Here is a 19,288-nt window from a genome sequence, read left to right as displayed (position 1 = left end):
CCATACATATGCACTGCAAAAACCCACCTCCTTAAAACTGGGGGAAATTCCTTTTTTTCCCCAGTGTAAATCTATTAGAAATAAGTGAAATTATCTGCCAATGCTTCAAGTAAAATTTTATTCAGATTTCTTGAAATAAGAAAAACAGCAAGCTGAACATCAGCTTAACAGACTTATTTTAGGCAAAGGTTTGTATATTTAATCTTAAAGAAAAACTTTGCGTATCAGAAATGTTCTTAATTCAAGAATAGATATCGTTCAAAACATTATTTGAAAGCATTTTTTCTTGATTTAGGTGAAAAATGACCAACTTTTAGATGTATGGGTTTAACAAGAACAAATAGTAAAAATGGAAGAATCTGGCGCATTAATCTGTTAACTAGCCTTAAAGCAGTAATGTGAACTATCAATGGCTAAACAATTATAAGCATATTTTCATTATTTTTTTTTTACGCAACCCTTCCAGATTCTTTGTTTAACCCATAGCAATGCCCTTGACAACGAAAATGCTTTTCTTCGGCAATCTTCGGAAATTACGTCACACCTAGAAGTGCGAGGAAAGTCCGTAGTACTGTTTGTTGCATTGCTTCTCGGTAAGATGCCACGGCGGTGTGTGGCGATGTTTTGTTCTCACTCAAACGAAAAGTTCTATGAGTGGCCAAAGGATAGCAGGGCACATAAATGGACATCTTTCGTTCGCACGAAGCGAATGAATTTCACGCCATCATCGAGTAGTGTTCTCTGCTGCAAACACTTCAAAGATGCCTGCTTCCTTAACCGGTCTGCTTATGATCAAGGATTTGCCAAAAAGTAAGTGTGATTTTTGGATAGATGACTGATGACTTTGTCAAAGCAGAGCTGCCAACTGTTGTTGGCAACAATATAAGCTAGCGACGTTAGCCGAAAGTTAACTCGTGGCAATCCCCGATCATAGTTGTTGTTGCGTTCGCTAGATTAAGCGTGTTTAAATTGTGCGTCATCTACGATCTTGTCCGAAAGGTCAATCGGGAAAGGGGTATGGATGTGCATATAAGCGGGTCGGCGTTGCGGTAATTCACGGTCACGTTGCAGTAAGAGACACACACCGCTGGTGAGTTTGTGCACATTTATTTGTATTTGTATTATGTATTTCCACCTTCATGCTTCAAGCATTGCATCGCATTTGTACGTTTCGGCATTGATAGCCTTCTAGTTTGTGTTTTACGTCCGAGAGCCGCTGACAGGTGACAACAACAAGTGTGTTGCTTTGAATGTCTGGCAACGAATCAGCAAGCGCGCAGGTCACGCAGTGAATCATGGGAAATGTAGTCTCGGGACAACACTGAAGTGGTGCTTTGTAATCTGTTCGCTTGTGTGAAAAAACTAAATTTCCTCACGGCATTAGACGCCACTTCCTGCCGAGAGACCCGAGCTGTGTTCTTACTGTTAGCTCTATGTGTTAATAAAGAAACAAAGTTGTCAGCACGTCGTGTGTTCGATACATTTGTAAACAAAAAGCTCATGACAAGACACTGTGCACGATCCGTTTAAGAGACGCTGGAGTAGTAGGAGGAGATCAGCGAGAAGCAAAACTTAGCGGTCGAATGTGGCGGCAGTCTGCTATTATTTTGTTTTCTTATTGTTACCACAATAAAGTGGAAAAAGCCATCAACGACTCATCTCCTTTCCCCCTAACGTTTTTATATTACTATTTTGTATGCACGAGAGCTGCCGGATGTGCCAAAATGAACATGAAGTCTGATTATTATTTTTTTTTAACAATGTCATCAGATAGACAAAAACATAAAATTATGTGCAAATGCCTGCTTCTTCAAATCATGAAAATAATAACAGCCTATATCTTACCAATCTTGTAATCTCGATGGGTCTTGTATCCATTCCATGTCAGGTAGTCTAGGCACATTGTTTGCATCCTGATTAGCGTCTGGCTAATACATGTTAGGTCCAACATAAAATTCCAAGCTCCTCTTCTTCCTCCAACTCTTCAAAAACTTGGATCTCCTCCCTTGCGCTCGATCTATCGCTTATATCGCTGTTTAAATCATTGTTTGAAAGGCTTTGTATGGCGGCCGTATGTATGGAGCTGCCATCGCTGTTCCTGGTGTGACGTATCACTTCCGGGTTCATCCCCTTTCAGGCTCGAACTTCGGAAACGCGATTATTTTGTCAAATATACAACAAATAAATTATTTTTCATGCTTTATTTGTTGGACAATGTTTAATTACTTTAATTGTGACCCTATTTGGCATGTTATGAAATTACTTCACATTTCTGCTTTAAGGTTTTCATTATATTATTGCAGTAAAAAGGTCAGGGGAAAACTATCAGAAAGACTTAAGGACACGGCTACTGATATACTTAGGTGTATTGTGTAATATTTGATGTTACTAATGATTTAATGTGCATAGTCCATAACTGTACAGTCAACATTTTGAGTTTCACAACAATTCTGTTTTATTGCGTTATGTTATCAGGCATAAGGTGTACATTAAACAAAACAAAATAATTACTTGGGAAAAGTAGGTGCTGGCAGATACAAATAAAACAAGTACAGAGGCAATCATATCTTAACTGGATATTTCCCAACACAATGTTAATGTGACACAAAAATAATTATTACTGAATGAACAAAACATAAAAAGTACTTCCCAACAGGGATCAACAGATTACCAGGATATAACCAGGGGTGAAAGTGGCTACAATTTCTTGCCGGAAGTGAAAGTCGCCACGGAGCCAGAAATTGTGTTTATTCATTTATTTATTGGGGGGTGGGGGGTGTCAAACCTCCTAAAACTACTGAAATGCATAGAAAACTGTTCTAGCAGTCATTTCTATAACACATACAAAAACAGATTTTCATTCAAAATTGTATTGTTTCAATGATTTGCAAAATGAAAGTTAACAAAACAGCAATAACCCCAAACTCCATCTCCTAATTTTTATTTTCCCTCATTTCCTCACATACTAAATGCCAAATACTATAATATACATAGAATGTATATTAAAATTGAAGTTAATGTATACATTTAATTTTACTTTATTTAAAAAAAAAAAAAAAAAAAGTACAAATGACTTTTATTATGCAGAGTGAAATGGAATATATTTTGAAGATCTCGCAAACATTGACTTTTTTAAATCATAAGGAAATGAATAAGTAGCCGAACATAAATGAACAAATACATTATAAGTCCAAAGTGCACATTGGCAGCTAAGATGTTCTGAACTTCCCCATCAGAGCAAATAAAACTAAATATGATAAATAAGCCTCCTCAACTCTTTCCCTGCTCTTAAAGATTTGATCCATTTTCTGTTGCATTGCCCTTTCTTTGTCACATCAATTCAAAAAACTTGTTGAAAAATTGTATTTTTTCAATGATTTGCAAAATAAACGGTAACAAAAACAGCAATAACCCCAACCGCCATCTCATAATTTTTATTTTCCCTCCTTTCCTCACATACTAAATGCCAAATCTCAATTTATCTACTTAAGAACATAAGATGTATAATTGTGTTTTTTTCAATGATTCACAAAATAGAAGTTACCAAAAACAGCAATGACCCCAACCTCATCTCCTAATTTTTATTTTCTCTCATTTCCTCACATGCTAAATGCCACATCTAAATTTTAACTACTTAAGAACATAAGATGTATAATACAATTGAAGTTAATGTAAACATTTACTTTTTTTTTTTTAACAGTAAAGATAAAAGTAACATACATTCAGAAAAATAAGTACAAATGACTTATATTATGCAGAGTGAAATGGAATATATTTTGAAGATCGCGCAAACATTGACTTTTTTTTTTTTTTTTTCAATCATAAGGAAATGAATAAGTAGCCTAATATAAATGAACAAATATACGTCCAAAGTGCACATTGACAGCTAAGAGGTTCTGAACCTCCCCACCAGAGCAAATACAACTAAATATGATGAATAAGCCTCCTCAACTCTTTCGTTGCTCTTAAAGATTTGATCCATTTTATGTTGCATTGTCTTTTTTTGTTGCATCAATTCAACAACCTTTAAAAAAACAATTTTTTTTTTTGCTGTTCCAGAAAACATGCACATTTGAACCAATAGAAGCTATCTGCTGATCACATGTCAGTATGTCAGCCAATTGAACGGATAAATGAGTTCAGGCGTTTTGCTTTGCTGCGTGCAGTCGCACATTGACGTGACTCATCATCGTCAGACTCATATAACTGCAGCAGATGGGGAAACCTCCATGCCGTCCGTGGAATAAAATAAATAATAAATATAGGTGGAAACGGATTACGCTACACAAGCACTTTATTATGCTTGTTGTTAACACTTTTGTATGTAAATCTGATGTTGGTAGATTGTTCTCTTCTTGGAGATGTAATGCATGTGTGGCAGCTTAGCATTTTTTTTTTTTTTTTTACATAGCGTTTTGACAGTTGCCGTCATATTTTCAGAATCAAATCACCATGTACCAGAACAGTTTTCCGGCCCTGAATCTTTTTTTTTTTTTTTTTAAAAACCTGTCCTGTTCAGCTGTTTGACACAGAGAATGGAAGTCTAAGTGCCCGGATTCTGAACAGTTTTAATGTTTCACATGGAGAGTCTGACATACGCCCATTGTGATCCTTCAAAATACCTTTTTATGATGACAAAGCAGCGAACAGGAAGGGATTATGGGGGGACAGAAGAAAAGAAATACAAGAGAAGAAAGAAAAGAAACACATACACAAACAACAACAAGAAATACATTGAACATCTAAACTAGTTACTAATATGCTGGTGCTATCGTCAGCGAGATGTATTTCCAGTTTACACCATGTGGGGGCCAATTGGCCAGTGAAAGAGGAGAATGGGGGTGGGGGTGTCTATAAGACTATAAGCTAAGTGATTGAAAGGGGTAGAGTGTACACAAATCAGTTCTGTGATCTAGAACCCAGTAATCGTGTGAATCTCTTATGAGTGTAAGCCCGTTGGCGACCAACCCTACGCCGCCGCATCGCCAATCCCGGCACCGGAACCCCCAACCCGAGCATGCCCTACCACATCCAGCAGCACGCAAGCCCCACCGGGCGCGCGACAGCCACGCAGACGGGCGGAGAAACCGCGCGGGCGCCAACCCAGGGCCACGGCCCCCACCCAGCCAGCCCGGGGAGGGAGGGTGGGCGGGGGGGTGGGGGGGCCATGCGCAGCCCATCCCTCCTCCCGCCGCCCAGCAAAGGAGCCACCGTCCCCCCCCCGGGACCCAGGGTGGTCCCCCGGGCCACCCGCGCGCCCATCAACCGGCCTTCAGGGATGGCAGGAGGGGACGCATCACCAACCCCACGCCTACACCCACCCCCGCCCGCCCACCCGGGCCACGAGCCACAGCCCCCCAACCGGCACGGCACGCCACGGGACCCCCAGCGGCCCACCAAGCCCCAGGCAAGGCAGGGTCCCCCGCCGGTGCAGGCGACACCCCGCTGATACACCGGCGCCCAGCCAGCGACCCGCGACGGAGTGCAGGGCGGATGCCCAGCCAGAGAAGAGAGGGGAAGGCGGAGGCAGGAGAACGCCCAGGAACTGCCACGGGGCGATGCAAGATCGGAGACCCGACCCCCCAACCCACTCCCGCGGCCGGCAGCCGAGGCAGAGGGGAGGCCACACCCCGGGAGCCACGCCATATAGAAAAAGTGTGGGACCCACCTACCACCCTATTACTGTGGCTGCCAGGTTCCCGACTGGCAGCCATCACCCAGCACCGTGATGGGGGTGTGAGGGGAGGGTAGTGCAATGTATGCATTAAAATAGGAGAGCTTGGCTTGGGGCAGTGGGACCGCAGCATGGAGTTTCTGTCCAGCCGCCCATCCCACCGCCCTTTGCCGGAGCTCTCCTGTGGAGTATGATGTGTGTGGTGCATTTAAAAAAGGTGCAGGGATGGCGGGGCCTGTGGTGAGGAGGCAGCCGTGAGGCCCCCCCCGCCCCCCAACAGGTCCCAACCATCCCACAACCTTGGTGTGTGGTGCATTAAAAACAGGGGGGAGTCGGGCTGGGACTGTAAAGCCCCGTCCCAACTCTCCCCGGAGAAATGTATGAGCATGTAAGTGCCAGGGTGAAAAATATTTACAGTGCCGAAGTGAGAAGTGCGTGAGTTAAGAGGCAGGCTCCCGCGGCCCTGAATCTTATACCAGAACTGTGCTCCAGCCCTGAATCTTATACCGGGACTGCGTTCCTGACCCTTCTGGCCCACTTTCACCCTTGGATATAACGTATATGAAATGCATAACTGATGCTACAACAATCTAACGATTTACTGGCAAGTGGGCTGTGCAGTGGGGTGTCCAACAAATTTATAGGGGGCGTGGCCACCCCTGGCCACACCCTGGTGACGCCACTGGTGTGTGTCTGCTGGGTTAGGGGGGGAGTGGGTGGGGGTGCGCCATTTTTCATTTCGCATACCTGACAAGAATGGGTATTTGCGCCCCTGAGTGTCGAGTTGATGCAACTACTGGATCACATCAATAATGCAACTGGTTTGGGTTTGACACATAATGGGCGTCATGGTAGTAATGCCAGATGGGACCTAAAGTATACGAAAGATGAACAGTGACACCTGTTGGGTAATACATGTACTGCAAGAAGTGACATCGATATGCGCCTGTGAAACTAAACACGGGGTTAATACAATCTCATGTTATTGACGTATTGAATGACGTCTACGTCAGCCTGACAACTGCCCTTCTCAAGATGGCGCTGCGGCCGGGATCATCTGGAGGCGGCAGGTACGCTTCAATCTCTTAGCTCCCTATTTTGAAGTGTTTTTCATTTTTATTTTATACACGTATCCACTCCGAGCGGTCACTGTGACGGCTCTAAAGCGCTGTCGGCACCGGTTGGTTTTGTGGTCGAAGCCGGTTGACGACCTGTCTGGTTGCAATAGCTAACGTTAGCCGCTAGCTTACAGGTTGATTCTTCTATAATGGTTAAGACGCATTTACATCATTTCGTTATTTTAGGTTACGATAGTAATTGAAGAGTCGGTCGTCATTTGTAGATAAGACGTTATAATGTATGTCAGTGTTGACGCTTAAAAAAGATATGTATGTACGTACGTACAGGCCCTTAGTGGATTTATACAGTGTGGTCATCCCTCGATGTTCGCGGAATGTAGGCTGCGATCCTTGCCGCGAATAGCAGAACCTCGTTCTTATTATTTTCCTGAAAAAAAATAAAAACACAAAAATTGAGGTTACAGTAGGCCAAAGTAATGCTTTAATTGCTTTGGTGGCACCTTGGCGCAAAGCAAATAAGCTGAAATACATTGTTGAGTCTTTATATCGACAAAATAATTCCTTTTATTAGTCTTAAGTTTGTAATTGTAAATGTGTTTAGTTAGGCAAATGGCTTAGCTAAACCTGCAGTGTGGGGTGTTTGTATTAATGAGGCGAAATTTGTAAGTTGATAATGATGCAAATTGGCTTCTGTCAACAGCCCTACAGTATATAATGTAACATTTTGCATTACCTACTAGTGAGCAGCAAGTGAGACACGCTAAATATTTATTTTCATTTATTTTTCATGTCGTGTACCCGAGCAGCATAAATAATGAATGCAGGGATGACATTGATATAGCACAGGTGAACCTGAAGTCCAACCACCGTAGGTGGAAAGAACATGGATGTAAAAACAGAATGTATAACTAAAATGGTGGCAGCCTTAAAAGCTGTCGCCAGCATTCACAAGTAACAGGAGTGTAAAATTTGAGACAGCTTTGCTTGATTTGGTTTAAAAAATACAGTAAACCACCACAGTATGCCGGTTCCATTCAAACATTTAAATTCCAGTTACTAAGGGTTTAACGGTACATGTATTTGTATTGAACCGTTTCGGTACGTGGTGCTCGGTTCGGAACGGTGGCGTACCGAACGAGTTTCTGACGTAATGTAACCCTTACTTTTCGAGGCTGTGAGTTGATCGGGTTACAGTTTCTTTGTGTAGAATATATTTACTCAATCTTCTCTACTATAATGAGGACCAACACGGTAGGACAGTATAACCCAGAAACGTCAACGGCGCGACAACGTGGCCGCCGCAAGAACGCAGTGAAACGCGGGCGTTAAAGTCAATCAGCCAATGGACACCAGTCGCAGTGTGGCCGCGTGTTAGACGTGTCCCAGAAGCGGCTCAACACGACGCAAGCGAAAAGAACAGCTGAGTTTATTATTTGACGTAAGACGCGAACCTCCTGCGTCAGTACTACTACCGGTAGCTAGGATCAGGCAGACCGGAAGTAACTCGTGTAAAAATACGGTGGATCCGGTCGATTTTCAAACTAATATGCAATCGTAACCCATTTTTTGAGTTCATCAGATCTCTTTAGTGGTAGATCAGGGCACAGTTGACTTGTCTTTGTTGATTTACTGCTGTCTTCTCTGCTATAATAATAACCAACACGGCCCCGTGTTTAATACAAAACCCTCCTACTGCAACAAAACATGTAAGAACTAATATTCACATAGGAACTGAAGTTATACAACATAAAATATACAATATAAATGAATACTACATCACATTTGTAAAATATAAACGCATAATAAAATAAATAATAGCCCATTTAAATAAAATAAATTGAAATGAGCTAAAACACCTGTAATTAGATAATAAGAATTAGACACAGATCCTTACACAATTAAATTTATTAATTTCTGTGTTGCGCTTTAACTTCAGAAAATCCACCAATAAAGCTTTTGAAAACCGTTCATAAGAAAAAAAATGTTTCATTGTGGCATTTCATTTGTAAAATACATGTTAAAATCTTTGTCATTGGGATTGCTTTTCTCTTTAGCACAGGACTTCTTTTTTCTTCTTTCTTTCCGAAAGAAAGCTGACCAATACGCGGGGTCTGAGAGGCAAATTGTTGTTGGATTATCTTTAACTACCTGCTACTTTTTGAGCAGAATTCTAGCTTTGTATAGGCTAATGTTCCTGTTGTTCAAAGCACAAAGGTGTGTAATAACCAACTAGCACATTTATATTTTGCCTTTTGTTTTCTGACTGTACCGAAAATGAACCGACCTGTGACCTCAAAACCGAGGTACGTACCGAACCGAGATTTTTGTGTACCGTTACACCCCTACAAGTTACTAAGACGTTCCTAATACACTCACACGGACGATGGTGCAGTAGTACCACTACTTACGAAACGAATTGGTTCTGGAAGCAGTTTCGTAACATGAAAATTCTGTAAGTAGCTATTCGTTTTTGATGTAAATGCCCTAATCTGTTCCAAGACCCCCAAAATTCAGACATAAATCATTTATAATGCATAGAAATGCATCAAACCATGTAACAACAGGGTACCCGCGGGTTATTAAAAGTATTAAAAAAGCATTGAATTTAGTTTTCCATTATTAAAGGTATTAAAAGTATTAAATTAGCTGTCGTAAGTCTGGAATTTTTTCACCGTGGTTTTAATTTTCAAGAACATCTCAGTGCAACCTAAATTATATCCGTGACGAAGTTTTTAAATTTTTTTTAATCCATAACGAAGATGACGCTTAAATTTTTTTTTTTTTACGATGCACTGCACTACAAATCATAATGCACCTCGTGCGTGCGCGCTGTCAGCATCATTACCATCAACATCACAACAGCAGGCAGTCGCACAGTACTGTGTGCTAACGTAAGGAACTACTCAGATGCCTTAGTTGTTATGTTCGACGAAAGCCTCAACAAGACAACCAAGTCCAAACAGTTGGACCAGCATGTGAGGTATTGGATCGGCGACCAAGTCGCATCCAGATACTTTGGGTCGCAGTTTATGGGTCATGCGAAGGCAGTGGACCTGCTTAACATTTCAAAGTAAGTTGCCAATTTCTCCAATTAAAATGTGTTAGATGCAATAATGTATTTCTGCACGGTTTGCCTTTCGAATGAATGTGAATTTCGTAGTTTTAGCTCAAGAGTTAGCCATTTTCAATGGGGTATTGGCAGGTGCACTAGCCTTAGCATGGATAAACCGGAGTGGTAGATCCACCATCACCCTCAGATACACAACACGGTTGACACTATTATTGGAACGAGTGCGGGGTAACGTTGATCTGAATAACATGGCATGGTGATAGGCAAATTATAATGTAGGTGATAGTAAAACACCTCCTGGTATATTTAAATGTTTTTCTTGATTGAATAAGAGTATGGATTTTCTCTATCTGATTAAAAGAAATGTCTTCAATAGCTAACAAAGGATTAACATGTGTTTTGTATACTTGTAATGTGATTAGAAAAAAACAATTACCAAGGGAAATGGTCATGTGTAGCTTTTTTATTTTGTGGTAATTAATGGTAAACTACTGCCATTTAGTGGCTGTTTTTTTAAACTTTAACTGCCAATTGCAAGATTTTCCCAAGCACTTTACAGTTAAGGTGACCAACTTGACAATCACCAACCTACCACCTTGACTAGGTCCTCTTAAAAGGGAAACCTGTTGTATTGCAAATGTAGTTTCTGAAGTTGCTTTACAAAAATAGTGTAAAATCCATTTTATCCTGGGAAAAAAAAATCTGAAAGACCTTATATTTAAATGTGTTTTAATTGTATCTTCAGTAAATGTGCATTCTTTTCTCAAACACACTTAGTAATTGAGGTTAAATTTGTTGTTCAGTGCTTTATTTTTTTAATATGATTCAATATTATCTAAATAATGGGTGCGAGAAAAGTATTAATTTTCAGTTGAAATGGCATTAAAAAAGGTCTTTAAAGTATTGAATTTAGATTTATCAATCCTGAGGGGACCCTGAACAAGTAAATGTTACAATTCGATGATTGCACAGTGAACATAAAAAAGTTTTGTGTCATGTAAAAAAAAAAAAAAAGAGAATAGAGTAAATAATAAAAGGTAATGCACTCATGTAAAACTGTCGGAACACTAGGGGCAAATGAAGAGGACGCTGGGATACACACATACAGTAGAGGTCCCTCTTAGCCAATTGGATGCCAGGAATGCTAGGCAATAGCCAATGGCAAACCAGCTATAAGTATGTTACATTCAGTTAACTTTGGGAGCTCTGAGTACCAGCCATCCTGAAATTTCTTTCGTAACAAGTGGCAATATTTTCCCCGTTGCGCCTTGTCTTAACCTGAAAATTTTGTATGTAGAGACTTTCAATAAGTCTCTGCTAGATCAAACTATGTCATGGACGACTCATATAAATAATATTGTGACGAAAATGGGTAGGAATATTTCTTTAATAAGGCGTAATGTCCACTTTATGCCAATAGAAACAAGAAAACTTGTACTACAATCTTTAGTTTTATGTCACCGAGACTACTGTCCCATTGTGTGGTCCAGTGCTGCCAAGGAAGACCTTGACAAAATCCAGATAGCTCAGAATCGGGCTGCTAGATTAGCTCTAAACTGTCCTTTTCTACAAATATTAATGCAATGCATCAAAGACTGTCATGGATGAAAGTCAAGGACAGATTGACATATAGTACTGTGCTTTCTTTGCACAAAATCTGGATCTCACACAAACCTTTTAGCCTGTTCTCTAAACTTCAGACCACCTGTAACAGACATGGTTTTAACACGAGACGTGCTTCAAGTACCACGTTTATTTTGCCACTGCCAAAAACAAATGCACTTAAAAGAACATTTATTTATCGAGCTGTTTCATGCTGGAATTTACTGCCTCCTGAAATGCTTACAACTAGCAATCACATTTCTTTTAAAACAAGTTTTAAAAAATGTATAATTTGTAAAGAAGTGATGCTTATTTAGCCATTGTAAATAAATGTAGTTTTATTTTATTTTTTCTACACTGTAGAAATGTAAACCTGCTTTATGCTATTAATTGTTTTGTATATATTGTTAAATTACTGTGAATGGACCCCAGGAAGAATAGTCTCTATTTTGGTAGAGACTAATGGGGATCCTTAAATAAATAAATAAATAAAATAAGTAGAGGTACCACTGTACTTTCTACCAGCATGTAATGCCACACTTTAGTGAAGAACTGATAACATGTGTCTCATTCATCACTTGTTTTCTTCACCCTTTCAGTTTCATGTATCCTGTCGGAGGGAGCTTGGGACCGCCACAAGGTGAGTCACCATATGTAACATGGCACAGCAGAATGAGTCACATGACTCATTTTCAAAAGTGAGGATTTTGTACAGTCACACAAAGAATAACCTTGGCTTGAAATGGATGAATAGATGTTTTATTCAAGAGAAATTGCCACTTAAGTTAGTTGGTCTGTGCTTTTTGGATTTCCAAAATTGGAAGAAAAGTGACTCAGAATATGGCACTTCCATTTAGATAACAACACTTCACTTTTCGTTACCAAACCAGCATGTTAGTGAGGCCGGACAACTACCAAATTTGACACAAAAACTCAAAAGCTTTCAAGTGTATTGTCTTCACACAAGTTCATGCCACTGTTAGGCATTTGCAGCACCATCCAAATTGCAATCCGACTGCTCATTCAGGTTGCAATAAAGAAATCAGATTTTTGATGTCATTTTTATTTTGAGGTTTCGAAAAACAACAAAATGGAAAGTTCATAACATGCCCCTTATCTGGGCATGTCTTCGATTTTCTGTATTATCTCGGTTTTGTTTTTGAAGTCTGCAAATAGGTGTTCTGATATGTTGATGAATGTCTCCTTCATGTACTCACTCTCCTGGGTTGCAACAAAACTTGCAGCAGTAGTGGAGTTTGGCGATGCAAGCCACTTCTTAAATCTATTTTTACGCTCATCTAAGTTCTTCAATAGTATTGTAATCATTCTCTTTCCTCTCACTCTCAACTGGGTACTCGGCTGACGGGTTGGTTACAATAGCCTCCTGCCTGGCATCCCGCCCTGCTGACAGAACGTGTGTCGTAGGTTATGACACAAATCTACGTCGACAGAAATGTTGAAATTTATTATTAATTTTACACATTTTTACAGCATTGGAAAACGATAAGATGACATTTTTGTCCTCCTACAGGAACCATATCAAAACAAAAAAATGTATTTCCATCCCCCATCTTTTTTTGAAACATTTTTGGAAAATGCCACTAGGGCCAAGGTATGGAACGTTTTTTTTTTTAGCCAATATTGTCTGTGTATTCATTTGTTACTTCGTTTAGAAGTATATTAAGCAGTTTTTTGAGGAAATTTGTGTTTGAGCGATTCGTTAAGAGCATTGCAAAAAAACGTTAGCATTTAAGCTAGCGTACTTTTGCTTTGCAAATTAGACAATTTGCTCATTTGTTGTATTGAGGACTTAACCTGAACGATATATCGTTTAAACATCGCCATTGCGATGTGCGCATGCGCGATAGTCCCATCGCAAGGACGTGCGATAGTTTTTATTTTTTTAATCCACATACGCCTTGCTTTCTACTCTGAACACAGCCTCACACCCTCCCTCTCCCAGCTCTTTGAACCTCACAGTCACTGCAGCACTTGCTTATTAAAGTTAACGAGGCTGGTTGTCTGTGATCTTGCCAAAGAAGCGGACATCACAGCGCAGTAAGTGTCAATCATCGTTTAACTTGTTAAACAGTTTCTGCAAGGAAGCCGCTTTGGAATGAATGCGTGTGTGTGGAGACTAGACATGTGCCGGTTACCGGTTTCACGGTTTACCGTGGTGTGAAAACGTCGCGGTTTCAAAACCACTAAAATTTTCCGTCATACCTTAGTACGGTATTCGCTATTTTTCATGTGCCAAAATGCAGCCGAAGTGGCTTGGTGCGGCAGCGCTCACCTTTCCCGTTTGTTGCCGTGAGTGTCAGTAACGCTATTCTGCTAAACAGCCAGCAAACCCAAAAACAAACCCTCGAAACACAAGGTGTACTTTTCTTCAATTTATTGAGCTCTCAAATCGTGGTGAAATATACAAATGAATACATTTAAAACGTTATACAATTGTATTTTTCCACATGTGAGTAGGTTCAACAGGATAGCAGTAGCACCATGAAAAAGGTCGCCAAAAACAAAACATACATTTTCCTTTCAAATTCAATATACAAACTAACTAAAACTTACAAAGACAAATTTTAGCCTAGGCTAAGCTGGGAGAGCAGCTTCGTCGACGTTTTATGTCTCACAGCCGCTGAGTGAGAAACAAGCTTGAATGAAGGGGGGAGAAAAGAAAAGGATCGCGTCAAAGATCGCTAATTGCGAAAGGAGGTCTCACTCCTCACTTTTTGTTTTAGATGAAACCTTGAAACCTCAACAATATTTACATTTTAACTAACTTATAAAACTAACTTATACATTTTTAACTAACTTATTAACTTATGAATTCTTTGTTCTTTTTAACACTAAGGCATGACATCATGTAGAAGAGAGTTGACACAGTGGCTGAAAATGGCGAAAATTCAGCTTCTCCCCCTCAAAAAAAAATCATACAGTATATGTTTTTAATTTTATTTAGAAGTGTTTTTACTTTTTTATAGCAATTATTTTGTTCTTGCTCTATTATTGAGCAACTTGAGCTCTGGCTGTGGGTATAGTCTAGGTTCTATTTATTTTAATTTTATATAAAATATTTGTTATTTTTTGTTAATTTATTTATTTTCACATTAATTTATTTTCACATTATATTCATGTTCCAATTTGCAAATATGTTCTGAAAAAAAAACCTGTCCAATGGAAATTTTTTTTTAAAATTTTATTTTATTTTTTTTTAAAAAACCCATACATCTCAAAATTTCGGAACTATAATTGCAATACCGTGATACCGTGAAACCGCGGTATTTTTGCTCACGGTTATCGTACCGTCAAAATCTCATACCGGCACATGCCTCGTGGAGACGTTCGAGACATATAAAATAAATGCCAGAAGTGATCATGAGGAGTTTGTAATTTCTACATGTCACAGCTAAGGTAGATAAACAGAAGTATTTAATAAAGCCAAGCATTATTCTACTACAGTACTTTATTCTTGTTCAAAAATGATTTGGTTGGACAGTTATGTTTAAAACTGATCATAATTATTACATTTGAAGTGCTTCAAACCATTTATTAATATATATATATTAGGGCTGTCAAAATTATCGCGTTAATGCGCGGTAATTATTTTTTTGAATTAATCACGTTAAAATATTTGACGCAATTAACGCATATGTCCCGCTTAGACAGTATTCTGCCTTTTGGTAAATTTTACAGCAAGGCTTTTTGTGCTGTCTAACAGCGAACTCTTGTGGTCGATTTGCGACATGGTTTATTGTGTTCTTGCCAGTTCAATATGGCTGCACGACGTCTCGGAATGACGCCTGCGTTGTAATGTTGTGCTTATATGATCCTTGGACAAGATTTGTCCGTAAGTATGGTTGTTGTAAATAATGTACATATTATGTTAGTAAGCGAAATGTTATATTTTTTGTATGAGACGCTTTTTGTTTATGTTTAGTGAACCTGTATAGCGTGCTAAGATAACGTTGTTGCTAATGCAATGCTTGTGTACTTTTTTTTGTAGTTTTACGACGGTCTAAAGAGGACAATGGTTTGAGGCCATTTTATTAATAAATCAGATGAAAAAGAAAGAAGTCTGATTATTATGGCGTCGTTCACTAGCTGTCTAGCTTTGGAAAAAGTAGACGCTTCGGAGTGAGGACAGCATAGACAGATTTAAATGACAGTAGAGTGAAATGCCCACTACAGTCCTTATGTACTGTATGTTGAATGTATATATCCATCTTGTCTTATCTTTCCATTCCAACAATTTATTTTACAGAATATATATATAATTTACAGAAAAATATGGCATATTTTATAGATGGTTTGAATTGCGATTAATTGCGATTAATTACGATTAATTAATTTTTAAGCTGTAATTAACTCGATTAAAAATTTTAATCGTTTGACAGCCCTAATATATATATTATATACATATACACACATTTAAAAAAATCATACTTTGGGGAAAAAGTGAGAAAAAAACATGTCTTATATGTATCTTTTTCCAATGCTAAATCTGAATAAATACATTGAGCACACACACAAAAAAATTAAAATTTGGGGGGCGGGGTGCGCAACTTCGCAGTTTTTCACTTATCGCGGCGGGTTCTGGTCCCCAATAACCACGAAAAACGAGGGATCACTGTACACTGTGGTCATGGTGAGTCATCCATAGTCTTTCCAAACAGCTATTCAAGTCATCTAGTGAAAATTTCGCAATATAATATCGCAAACCCCAAAAAAATTGCAGCAATAGTTTTTTTCCCAATATCGTTCAGGCCTAATTGAGGTCCTCATTTACTATTTATTTTTTATATAATTTGAGGCTAATCTCAGGTATTTTCATTTATTTTTAAATGCATTTATTGCTCTTGTAAAATGGAAGTGCAATTCTGCATTGTTTGAAGAAACAGAAAATTTTATTTTGAATTTGCTTTTAATGCTATTTTGAAAGCAATAATAAAATATTAGTGCAAGCACAAGCACTTGCTTATTTATTTTATATATCCTAAAATTGATTCTTCAACATTAAATGTATGTAACCCAGTTACTTGATTATTCAAACTAATTGATTGATGAATCGATTACCCAAATAGTTGATAGTTTATAGCAGCCCTAGTCCAATCTGTTTGGACTCAATTTTTATGTCAAAGGCAGTCAATGAAATGACAAGTTTTTATTGTTAATGAGGTGGTATCTGATGACCAAACTAAAAACCAGCTTTAAAAATCCATCGCAAGCCTGTAAAGTTAGTGAGCGTTAACCCCACTCACAACATGGTGACTCACAAAAAATGGCTCCAGAAGGCTCAGACTGCCCTTTAAGTGGACGTCTGCCCTGGCAGACATTCTGTACAATGCCTACTGTTTTGCTTCAAGCTGTTGAAAAACAGATTGGCTTCTTGCTGGTCGCATGTTTTTCCTAGTTGCTTGACAGATTGAATCTCAGTTGTCAGCTTTAAGCAACTTTTCCATCAGTGTGTATCAGTTGTGAGAAGTTAAGAAACACAAACACTTAATGGCTTTGTTCCAAGTATCTGTACATTGTTTTACTAAGTTAGTACCTTTGCCTATTACGGCAACATTTCATGTGTTACGGTTTTTTTGTGTGTAGGCATGATGCCCATGCAGCAGCAGCAACAGACACAGCAACAGCAGCCACAGCAGGGATTCCCAATGGTCCAAGTCATGCAGCCAAATATGCAAGGCATGATGGGAATGAATTTTGGGGGACAGATGCCTCCAGGAGCGATACCCATGCAGGTGGGTTCTCGCTGTTGCACAGTGTAAAATAAAATTTAAGTGGATTTTTTGAAAATGTTCTATCAGTAATTCATCTAAACTTATATAAACTTGTATATAAATGGAACTTTGCCCGTGTGTGTGTGTGTGTGTGTGTGTGTGTGCGTGTGTGTGTGTGTTTGGTCTAGGGGTGTGACAAAATATCCAAATGGTGATATATCGTGATACTTTGTAGTAGGGGTGCACAATATCCATTTTTTGAAACCGATATCGATAACTTCCTGCTCCTCAAGGCCGATAGAGATACGATAACCGATAATATATATATTAGGGCTGTCAAACGATTAAAATTTTTAATCGAGTTAATTACAGCTTAAAAATTAATTAATCGTAATTAATCGCAATTAATCGCAATTCAAACCATCTATAAAATATGCCATATTTTTCTGTAAATTATATATATGTTCTGTAAAATAAATTGTTGGAATGGAAAGATAAGACACAAGATGGATATATACATTCAACATACAGTACATAAGGACTGTAGTGGGCATTTCACTCTACTGTTATTTAAATCTGTCCTCACTCCGAAGCGTCTACTTTTTCCAAAGCTAGACAGCTAGTGAACGACGCCTTAATAATCAAACTTCCTTTTTCATCTGATTTATTAATAAAATGGCCTCAAACCATTGTCCTCTTTAGACCGTCGTAAAACTACAAAAAAAAGTACACAAGCATTGCATTAGCAACAACGTTAGCTTAGCACGCTATACAGGTTCACTAAACATAAACAAAAAGCGTCTCATACAAAAAATATAACATTTCGCTTACTAACATAATATGTACATTCTTTACAACAACCATACTTAAGGACAAATCTTGTCCAAGGATCATATAAGCACAACATTACAACGTAGGCATCAGCCCGAGACGTCGTGCAGCCATATTGAACTGGCAAGAAAACAATAAACCATGTCGCAAAGCGACCACAAGAGTTCGCTGTTAGACAGCACAAAAAGCCTTAAAATAATTAATTACCGCCCGTTAACGCGATCATTTTGACAGCTCTAATATATATATAATTTTTCAATGTATATTCACCTGAGTTTTTGAACACCTGTAGGTCAAAAATACTAGGGGTTGATTCAGCTTAGATTTGCCTTTGACTGAACCAGAATTTTAATGATGACATGAACAATATTATAGTGAACAAAACAAAGACAGTAACAAAACTTTGCATACTGGAAAAACAGGAGTGGAAACAAACGCACAAATCCCAATCCGACACGTGCCAAAAATATTATTAATAGAGCCGATAATATATTTTGTTATCTAATTTATTGGGATGACGTCATAATTCCTATTATCGGACCGATAATTATTGGACCGATAATTATTGTGCACCCCTACTTTGTATCCCAAAAGGTTATCGATATGCTCCTTCCAAGAATCGAGATATCGTTTTAAAAAGGTGTCCGTGTTTAAAAAAAAAAAAAAGGGGGGGGGGGGGGGGGGGACCAACAAGTTGCTACCAAAATCTTCCACCATAATAGTGTCTCAGGTAACTCTCAGGCTGCCATTGACTGTGCTCGACGCCCAATCCATTTAGACTGGGAACGTTCATTGATTCGAAATAGGGCTGCAGCTATTGATTATTTTAGTATTTAATTAATCGATGAACTATTTATTTCAAATAATCGAGTAATTGGATAAGGGACATAAAAAATTAAAATGCCTGAGCTGAGCCTCACACGGTATATAAAAAAAAAAAAAAAGAAAAAGAGGATCTATGTACAACAAAAGAACAATTGGCTAACTTACATAGCAAAAGTCCGCTAACTTAAATGCTATAAAATGCTAACGCTTTTTTAAAATGCTCTTTACAAATGGCTCAGACAAATATTCCCACAAAAAATGGCTAAATATACCTTTAAACTAAATTAAGAATGCATTCAAAAAATCATTAGCTCAAACAAAAACATAGCTTATGTTGGTCTTAACAGGGAGCAGATGGGTTCCACCATGTGAAATGAGGTAGACTAGAGGGCCGTGTATCCACCCGAATCAATGAAATTAAATTCAAACACTTTCAAAACAAACCATTACAACGCCACTTTAAAATGACCTTAAT

General features: G+C 38.7%; 1 protein-coding gene across 5 annotated transcripts in view; it reads left to right on the top strand.

Moving 5' to 3' along the window:
* Positions 1-6,640: 6,640 nt before the first annotated feature.
* The window catches only part of LOC130911129 (synergin gamma-like), a 99,238-nt gene continuing 86,590 nt past the window's right edge, over positions 6,641-19,288 (top strand). For all 5 annotated transcript variants that reach the window (XM_057828861.1, XM_057828862.1, XM_057828860.1 and 2 more), the window contains exons 1-3: positions 6,641-6,744; positions 12,025-12,065; positions 17,030-17,178. In XM_057828861.1, the coding sequence (XP_057684844.1) occupies positions 6,710-6,744; positions 12,025-12,065; positions 17,030-17,178 (225 nt within the window). In that variant the 5' untranslated portion in view covers positions 6,641-6,709. The remainder of the gene's footprint in view (positions 6,745-12,024; positions 12,066-17,029; positions 17,179-19,288) is intronic.

Source organism: Corythoichthys intestinalis, unplaced genomic scaffold (genome assembly GCF_030265065.1).
Source record: "Corythoichthys intestinalis isolate RoL2023-P3 unplaced genomic scaffold, ASM3026506v1 HiC_scaffold_23, whole genome shotgun sequence".
Taxonomy (NCBI): Eukaryota; Metazoa; Chordata; class Actinopteri; order Syngnathiformes; family Syngnathidae; genus Corythoichthys; species Corythoichthys intestinalis.
Note: the sequence above shows the minus strand (reverse complement) of the source record. Positions and strands in the feature narration are given on the sequence as shown.